Below are 10,024 nucleotides of genomic sequence, written 5' to 3' on the forward strand. Positions count from 1 at the left end.
CCAATTTCTGTTAATATTTGCATCTCACATTAGGAAAAAAAAAATTACATCTGACGTGTGACTCTGTCCTATAAATTCTTTGCATTTTCAAATATTACTTTATATTTAGTTTTTCTCTTGTTATTGGCATGAAAAAAAATTTAATCCACAAATGTTTTGTCAGTTTTTGACAGTGAAATTAACACTGCACATCAGGAGGTATTTACCATCTCAAACCTTATTTAGCAAAGTATCTTTAGCAGGCGATGGAGGCTTACTTCCTCCTCCATGTCTTCATGTAAATAATTAAACGGCATTATCACGCCAGTGTGCTCATGGTTTTCTAGTTGGCAGTGTTTCTGCTGTGCTGGGAGTTTTCCACCCTGTCTAAATGAGGAGGGGTCCAGCCGAGGTTTAAATGCTCATATCTGGAATTTGCAGCTAGGATGGGAAGTGTGGGAGGAGCATCTCGCCCACTCCTGCTGTTTCTGGAGGGGGAAAAGGATTATCCTCATTTTAGATTATTTATACAGCTCTGGAGATAGAGGATGCTTTGTTGTTTGTTTAGCATTTGCCCTATTTTGCAGGGTTCTTTAAGTAAAGACAGTGGTTAGATTTGACTGTGACAACTGAAGGAGTTTCCAATTTTGATGTATAAGGTTTTTTATCTGAAAATATCTTTTCAGACATTAAACATTTAATGTGGTGCAACGATTTTCAACATTTGAGTGCAACATTGGTCAATGTACAGCTGGGTTATCAACTCTGAGTGTGCATATTTTGTTAAAAAAAAGTGATACAAAGTACATATATAGGAGAGGTACTAAATGTACTGTATGTCATCATTGTATACATTTGTATCTTTTTTAACTGCAAATATTGCAAAGACAGTAATTCATTGTCCAGTGATCTTCAATTGCTGGCTTAAAGTTGTTTCCTAAACAGATTAATCCGATTATGTGAATTAAACAGATTAAGTGAATTAACTACTGTCATTCTGTTACTACTGTCAATACTCTGGTGTCTTCCATGTTGCTTGCATGTGAACTCTTTTCGAAGTTGGTTAAAGGATGTCCTATAAGACATTCTATTTTTTTTTGTTTTGTTTTTTTAATAACTTTTCTGAAGTGTGTACTGAACTAACCCTTTGTTCACTAACCCAGCTCAGTATATCTTTTGTATATCTTTTATCCCCTATTTTGGCATACAACTTGGGCCTACCTTGCTCCTCCTGTTAACCAGCTTACCGACCCACATCAGACCCACGCATGCTGAACCCGAGCCCTGATTCTCCAGCGTCCAGCAGGGAAAGGATCCAGGATTTGAGTCGAGGTCGATCTCCAGATCATCGTTCTCCAAAACTGGACCAAAAAAGGCAACACGACCGATATGCTGAACATTATCCTACAGAAACGGGTCGGTCAAGACCTGCAGACATTCATAACTCTGAAGGTACCAGAGCTAAGCATGATGGCAGGGGTAGAAGACCTGAGAAGTACATGCCAGAGAACTCTAGATACCCTGAAGAGTACCTGTCTGAAAGAGGTAGGCATCTGGAGGCGGAATATTCTGAACCTCGAAGACAAGACAAAAAATACCAGACCCGGGAACAGTGGGATGAACCTCATTTTGACCAGGAACCTGTGGTGGCCATGAAGGAGAGACCTTACAGGGATAAATCAGCTGATGGGGACAAGACCCGGAATAGGGAAAAAGACAGGGCAAGGAGAAAGGACCAAGATCGAGAAAGGGAAAGGGAAAGGGAAAGAGATGGAAGGAGAAATAGGGATATGGTGCAGCAATATCGAGATCGAGAGAAAAGTCCAGATAAACTGTTGAATGTTGACATCAGTCAAGACCAACGTTTGCACCCAGAAATGGAATTGGACATGGACAGAAATGGCTACAGGTCTAGGGATGGAGATCAAGACAAGGAAAGAGATGCAAGGAGAAATAGGGATAAGGTTCAACAATATAGAGAGAGAGACAAAAGTCCAGATAAGCTGTTAAATGTAGACACGGGTAGAAACCAACTTTTACAGTTAGAAATGGATTTGGACATAGACAAAAATGTCTACAGACCCAAGAGCAGAGAAAAGGATTTAGACAAGGAACGGGATCGACGCAGGGACAAGGAAAGGCATAGAGAGAAACATAGGAGTAAAGACAGGGACAGGGATAGAGACAGAAGCAGAGGGCGAGAACTGGACAGCCCAAACTTGCCTTCAACTAGTAATAGGGCCTGGTCAGATGGGAGCCTGGAGGATGCAGAAAATGGAAGGAGGCATAGGACCAACTCTGGATCTAATGAGGTGTTTGAGGGGCCCAGTACCTCCAGAGGTCATTCTGGTGAGCCCCGATCTCCAGGTCATCCCAACAGGGAGAGAGGTATGGAGAAAGGCCCATTTATTTGAGTGTGCTTTTAATGCTTTTTAATGGAGCTTTGGTGCAAAAAGGTGGTGGTGGGTCTTCTGGTGACGTTTCTTCTTCTTTAAACGCCTGAAATGAGTTTTTTAATTCTCTTGCACCTCTTCAGACCTATGTTTCCTCCTTTAACTTCTCAACACTGTTCAGTTCCTTTTTCACACTTTCCGGGTGCTAATCCTTTTCAGCATCAAGGAATGGGGCATACAGATTCTCTTCTTCTGTGAAAATCGAGGGAGTGGTGCACATGTATTCCGTAACAAGTGTGGTAGTTGTGGTGAATGTTGCACGGTCCAGATGCTGCTTTGTTTCTCTCAGATAATGACAAATGACAAGTCTTGTGTCTAAAAAAAAAAAAAAAAAAAAAAAAAAACAGATTTGGATGCGTTCAACTCAATTTTGCTTGTGAACTGCTATAGCTGTTGCTTGTGGTTTAGTGTCGCACTAATCTCTCTAACCCTTGCCTCTCTGATGCCCTCTGTAGGACGAATCGTGCGAGGAGAATATGGCGTGAAGGAAGCAACGCAAGGTTTGGCTCAGATGGACCTTCGTGAACAAGAGCTCAAAGACATGGAGGTGGCAAGAAAGCTACAGGAAGAGGAACTGAAGGTACCGGTAATAAATCCTGATCAAGAGAAACATGTTTAAATGCATTGTCTCTTCATTCATGTCATTTGTGTTCTTTATGTAGGGAAGTCAACTTGACAAACGAGCTGCTCAAGTCGCACAAGATGAGGTGAGTACAGTAGGTGATGTTACTTTCAGCATCTAGAGTCATCTAGAATTTCCTCTTTGTTTCTGGGTAGGGCTGGACAGTAATTAAATATGTAAAGGGGAAAAAAATATATATATATAATATAAATATATAAATATATATATATGATTAAACATAGTTATTATATTTTCGGCAGTTTTATATTGTACACATCTGTATCGAAATATTAATAAGTTGATTGAAATTCCAAGATATATTTTAAAATATAAGTTTTGGCCTTATCATTCAGCCCTAGACTTGGGTATGTCCTTTAAAGGGGTGGTTGAGGTACACCTGTAACAATTAGCAATGCTGTTTTTAGAGACGCACTGCAAACCTTTGTGTTAAACCAAAACATTGGAGCAAATACAGAACACGTTATTTTAGATTTTTATTCATTTCCAGTAAATAACTTAAATATCCTAAATGTATTTTTGTCATGCATTTTAAACAAAGTGCAATTATGAACGTACAATTTAAATATTTATTTAAACTAAACTAAACTAAATACTGAACATTTTTATTAACCCAACAGATATACAAACAAAGTACAAAACATTTTACCTCAGCAGTTGTAGCTAGAGTGTGGGACTCAAGGTTAAAATGGTTTTGAATTTTTCATTATAGTTCAGTTTATTTCATTTAGTTTTTAGAACCAGTTTATGAATAAATTAACACATACGAAAACGAAGAGTATTTTATCTATAAATTCTGTACGTTTTAGTTATTAGGTATATATTCAGGCTTTTTTTTTTTTTTACAATTTTTATTAGTTGTAGTTAATGAAAATAGTTTTTCACTTTTAGTTTTCGTTCATTTTTGTTAATAATAACCTTGGTGTTTCTGCCTCCGCTATAAACAAAATAATCCTAATGTTAGAGAAGACACTGCACTATGAGTTTAAAAAAATAAAAATAAAGCCATTGTTTGGTATAAATGATTCCGTCTTTTGACTCGCACAAACATATTAAAATATTCACAGCATCTCTAGCTATTTTTTTTTTTATTCTCTTTAGCCATGTCAGTATTGCATGAAATAACCCTTGGTATGTTATTTAAAACAGGAAATAGCCCGGCGGCTAATGGAAGAAGAGAAGAGAGAGTATAAAAGATCTCGTGAGAAAGAGAAACAAGCAATGGCATTGGATAGACAGCAGAAGGAAAGACGAGCTGAGGTAGACATGAAGGTACGTGCAAAAATGTGAAGACTGCAGTATTTAATTAGGCGAACTGTTCTCGATTATAAAGATGAGGTCTGTATACGAGTATTTAAAGAGCTGTAGCCTAAACAAACCTTGAATCAGTAGTAGGGTGACCACTTTCATATCTAGATCAAAGTCTCTTACTACTGTTAAGTGAATACCTCAGTCCCAGAAATATTTAGCCCCTGCATGAGAAGTGCCTTGTCATGAGCAGTTACTTTTACTTTTAAAATAAATAATGTATAAAATCCTACATATATCAGTGCTTTTTATTTTAATTTTTTTATGAAGCTTAGTAAAAAATTGTTTCTGCACACACAAACCTTTAATTGACCATAAGACCCTGATAGATGATTGTAAGAGGCTCATAAACAATGCTATGTTTCCTGTTTCAGCCCACACAGGAGGAGGTAGTCCGACCACGAACACGGGAAGAGTACGATTACCAAAGAGCAGCTCGTGATAATCCCAAACCAAGCAGGTACAAGTAGCATACACCAGAATTGGTAACCCTTATGATGTTGCAGTTATATCCTTTCTTATTTTCTGTTTTCTGTGTTTTTCAGACCTCCTCCTCCACGAGTCCATGACTATGAGAATGTGGACAGTAGTTACATGTATTCAGACAATTACTCTCCTCGGCCACCTTCCAGACCTGATGCTGCATACAGAGGTTGGTAAAGAGAATTGCTATATTGGATCTGTTTTGTGCTCAAAGAATGTTTTTGGACAACTTATTGCATTATCCATGAGCTGAAAAATTATCACAGTATGTTTTGTTAGATCAATTAAGTGCTAGTTTTGTGCAAATAATGTTCTATATAATGGAGAGATATGAGTGTGAAGAAACCTTTTTTTTTATAAAGAAAAAGAATTCTATGGTGTCATTCATATTTTCTTAGCTATTATATTTTATCTTCTCTTTTTTCTGTTTTGGAGGAGAAATGTTTATTTTTTATATTTCTATTGACTTATTCGTTAAAAAAATCATGGAACACTCATTTAATTTGTTCATTATACAAACCATGTAGACAGTTCAGTTAGAATATTATAACCCCCTTTATGTACACTATTTATACTTTATGCAGTCAAATTAGGAGATAAATAATTTGCATAATATAAAAATACCAAACAAATAAAAATAGTAGAAGACTAAAAAGTAGTCACCATAAAAAAGTAAACGGTAAAATAAAATAAGGTAAGATTGTCTGAAGGTGGTTAGACATTAGAAGTTTAGAATGATTTAGTAAAACCAGCACACTGAGTTTCAGTGTTTCCTGTATTGAATTCCAACTTGCAGATGTCACTGTAGCTAAACCAGATTTAACTAGTTCAAGGAATCAAAGGCATTAACAGGTTTCAATTAATTAAATGTTCTTGATCACCTTGTATTACCTGTCTCTATAGGTGCCTACTACAGACAGTGACCCAGGCCTCCTTTTGCTGTCCATGAGTGGTTTGAGCTTTTTTTTTTCCCCTCTTCACTTTACGAAGACGGCCATAACTTGCTGACTAAGGTGGGGGTGGGTGACATTCTGATAAAAAGACAATTCCCATTCTGTTCTCAAAGACTGACTGCTATCAGTTGACTGCTGAAGTTACTGTATCACTTTTTGGTTAATTTTATATATATTTTTTTAATTTTACATATTTTGTTTGCCAGTCTTTTAATTTGAAAATGAATCTCCACATGGAATATTGTGTATTTTATCACATGACATGTCTTTATAACATGGAACCAACAACTATAATATGATGGGGACTTTTCTGTCTGCTGTATTATACTTCATTATCAGTTTGGGCACTTTTTTTTCTTTTACCCGTTTGTTCTGTACATTGCTGGAGAAGAGTTCCACTGATGTTCAAAAGTTTGAAATCACTATTTTCAGGTATTTGAAACCAAAATAAAAAATGATGATGCTGCATGGAATACAACTAATTAAGGAAAACTATCAAAAATATAATGAAGGAGAGAGAACTGTATTACATTTTTGAATTAGGTTAGATATAGTACTGGACAATAATTCAATATATTTACGTTATGATATAAAATGGCACTAATGCAAATATGATTTTGCATCAAAATTATTTTGGTAAATTAATTATGTAGAGGTTTGTTGGTGCAAATCACTCTGAACATTTATTGGCATTTTTTTATGTTCATATCAATATCGGAATCATATCATTTTAACTGAAAGTAAGAAATCTATTGTTACATAGATTTTGCCCACACTGTCCAGCTCTTATCAGAATGCCTCATAGTTGAAATGTGTGGTGATCAAATCTTGGGGTAGATAACCTTAAGACTTAAAAACCTATCAACTATACATATATTTCAAATAACATATGTGATTCCAAACTTTTGAACTGTAGTGTGTGCAAAACTAAATGATGAGTGATTTTAATTGATGAGTGCCCTTTTAAGGGAATACACAGTAAAATAAGCTGTGTTAAATCAACACCTTAAGTGTTAAATTAACACTGAGTTAATTTAATTTATTACTGAAAGTGTTGATTTGTAAAACTAAGGGGGGAAACTGGTAGAGTTGAATTGGGTCCTTTCTGTAAGTTATTGACTTTCCCAAATTATCTATTTTTCCCATGACTTATGATGTTTCCCCACAATTCTCACCTTTTAAACTGAAGTGAAGCTTAATCACTAAACCAGCTTGCCTTCTCTCAGATTAATGAAGGATTTATATATATATTTTTTTTTTTTCCCAACTTTGTGAAGGAATTTGTTTCGAAGTTTGACATTTGGGTCACTTAAGCTGTTTTAGTCTTTGTATTTGGGGAACTGTCTGAACTCTTGGTGCATAAACTTTGCCTTCATCCTACATCAGTCTTCAGAGTCAGACTCTGTAATGTGTAAAGGTTGATTAACACTGGCTTGTGGTTTGAGAAACAGCTTTTGACTCTTCAGCACAGCACTGCACTTTTTTAGTACCACTTAAAGGTTTAAGATCAGTGTTTTCAACCCCTTTTCAATCAATTCATAAAAATCTGTAGATGTATTGTTGATCTAAATTAATTTGTGATCATAGATCCTCCTCTGAAAGCTCTTTTTGGCAAGGCATGGCATTTATACGCATATCCTTCCAAACTCAATTAATTAAGTTATGTAATTAAAACTCTCATCCACTGAGAGTTGTCATTTGTTTTGGTACCATAAATACCTCAAATACATAGAATAATGTGGTTTAGGATATGTAATACTTTTCTAAAAAAAGGGTTTATCAGTTAAACCTTTTACAAAAACATATTTCTAAATCTTTGAGTGGTAATATAATTATTATATTTATGTGCATGCTGATTGAAGTAGAAGTGCCCAATGTTAACTTCTGTGTCCATTAGATTTTTTTGGCCTAAAACCAATGATCAAACATATATATCAGCATTTTTAAATATGATTATTTATTTATTTTTATTTATTTTTTATTGTGAATAAGATCAACTATATGATTGCATCTATCATCTATCAGATTCTAATTTATTTTGGGGACATTTACGTTGGTGTGCAAAAAAAAAAAAAAACACTTGCTACGAACATTCTTAAGGAGTAAATACTAATATTTACTGCCATCTTTGAAAGGTTCCAGCTGTGCCAATACTGCACAAAGAAGAAACAAAGAAGACTCCTTTACATAATAATAATAGACTATTGAAATGTCTCTCTGCTTGCTGTTTTGGATGCAACCTTGCCTTGAACTGGACACGGAATATGCCTGTAAAGACGAATGCAACTAACGGAGAGGAGCGGATCCTCCAGCTTTGTTTTTTTGAAGGCATTTTTTCATCGTCATGTTGCGAACATTCCAGAATTGTCTCAGTCATACACGGTTTAAAGGCATTATCCTCGTGTGCATCTATAAATAGGGATCCATCCACACTCTGCATTGAGAGGAGGGGGTTGGGGAACGGGACATGGGATGTGATTGTGCGGTGAACCATATGTAGCTTGCTGTACTGAACGACGGGCATCAGTTAACTCTTAACTTTGGTATCATTAGTGCCTATACTAGACCAATGTTCAATGGCCAGTACTGTATGCCTCCATTTCTATACATCCATAAAGAAGCAACTATTCTACTCGTCTGTCTTGGTGGGCTGACGTCTGAGCGGCATGGCCTTCAAATAGAATCGTGGAAGGGAAGCATCGCGGTTGTTTTTGCCAAGTCGCTGCGCTTAATGTTCTTAAGTATTATTCAACGGATTCTTCTCGTTGAACTGCATTGAATCAGCAATTCAGCTTCTGTATATTTTAGTGATGATGAATCTACATATATATAAGGAATGGTGGTCCAGGATCTAGCTGGGATGGCTCTTGTCTGCTCTTTTCTTTATCTTAATCAGGAAGAAATGCTGGTGCAATGTGTTTTATTGCACTTTAGAGTTTGATATTGATATCAATATGTTTAACAAAGCACGCAATTAGCTGTTCAGGGCCCTGTGCCAAATGTTTTACTTTCAGGGACGTGTAAAGTGTTGCTGTTAAAAGAACTTCCTTTAAGTACTGTCAGCATCTCCATATAGTCTGTGGACAAGGTGTCTGGTTTACAAATCTGTTTTCTACAAGGCTGAAATGAAAAGGGCCAACCAGCCCTGTGTGTATGTGCGTGCGTGTGTGTGAGTCAAAAGAAAATTCATGCTGGAGGTGAAAACCTCACACCCGTACCGGTTTCTGTTCTGCAATCAGCTGCTGTACATGTCTTGTGACCAACCATGAGTGTTTGTATTCTATTGCACATTCTTTTCATAGCTTCCACTGGCCAATTGAGTATCATTTATGTAAATATCAAATAAATTACTTTTAAATAACATGTTTTCTCTTTTTCTTATTATTTTGTTTGATTTTGTTTGTTTAACATCAGGGTTCAGTGAGAGCAGGAGGTGTGCTCAGTGTTTTAAAAGCCTCCTACTGGTGAAATGAATAATAAGGTTAGATAAGGTTGTCTTATCTCGTACCTTCACTGTTTACACATGTTTACTCACACTGCCCCATATAGTACAGTAAAGAAATAGGGCTGTTGTTTTACAGCTGTGTACAAAGTACAGAGAAACATCTGAAGTGAAAGTGTGGGAATTAGTTTCCTTACAAAAGACTTGGAAAAGATATATTCATTTTGTATATGGCCTGGACAATAATTCTGTGTTGATATTGGTCACAATATAAAATATTTAATTAACAGTGATATTTTTTAGAATCCATCCAAGAGCCGCAATAAGCCGCTAACTGCAGGCCGATGTTATGATATTAATAACGTTAGAGCAAAGGAACATATAGATATGATACATATATAATATCATTTGTATGATACATATATCATATCAAAGAGCAGAACTTGGTATATCTAGCACCATTACAGTAGCAGTAGCATCATTCTGTTATCAACAAAAAAATAATACATTTAGGTCGAAAACAAAACAAAAAAAAGCATTGCAATTTGCTGATCACCATCTCTATGGACATGAGAAGTCCAGCAGTCTGTTACTCTAGCTAGCACTGGTAATATTTGAGTAATAATAATTGATACACATATCATATCAAACCATAAAACCTGTTTTTAAAATAAAAAAATGAAATGTATAAAATAAATTTAGCTTGAAAAAAAAAATAGCATTGCAGTTGCTGATCACCATATCCATGGACATGAGCAGTCCAGCA

At 35.9% G+C, this 10,024-nt stretch overlaps 1 protein-coding gene across 2 annotated transcripts in view; it reads left to right on the top strand.

Annotated features, from left to right (window-relative positions):
- Window positions 1-9,179, top strand: part of ccdc50a (coiled-coil domain containing 50a) — a 29,960-nt gene extending 20,781 nt beyond the window's left edge. Inside the window, exons 6-12 of one of the 2 annotated variants that reach the window (XM_022669766.2) lie at window positions 1,222-2,367; window positions 2,888-3,012; window positions 3,095-3,139; window positions 4,222-4,344; window positions 4,755-4,840; window positions 4,926-5,032; window positions 5,767-9,179. In XM_022669766.2, coding sequence (XP_022525487.2) covers window positions 1,222-2,367; window positions 2,888-3,012; window positions 3,095-3,139; window positions 4,222-4,344; window positions 4,755-4,840; window positions 4,926-5,032; window positions 5,767-5,786 — 1,652 coding nt within the window. In that variant the 3' untranslated portion in view covers window positions 5,787-9,179. The remainder of the gene's footprint in view (window positions 1-1,221; window positions 2,368-2,887; window positions 3,013-3,094; window positions 3,140-4,221; window positions 4,345-4,754; window positions 4,841-4,925; window positions 5,033-5,766) is intronic. The other variant, XM_049465931.1, reaches the window with a different exon arrangement.
- Window positions 9,180-10,024: the final 845 nt, after the last annotated feature.

This window comes from Astyanax mexicanus, chromosome 16, assembly GCF_023375975.1.
Source record: "Astyanax mexicanus isolate ESR-SI-001 chromosome 16, AstMex3_surface, whole genome shotgun sequence".
In the NCBI taxonomy this organism is placed as follows: Eukaryota; Metazoa; Chordata; class Actinopteri; order Characiformes; family Acestrorhamphidae; genus Astyanax; species Astyanax mexicanus.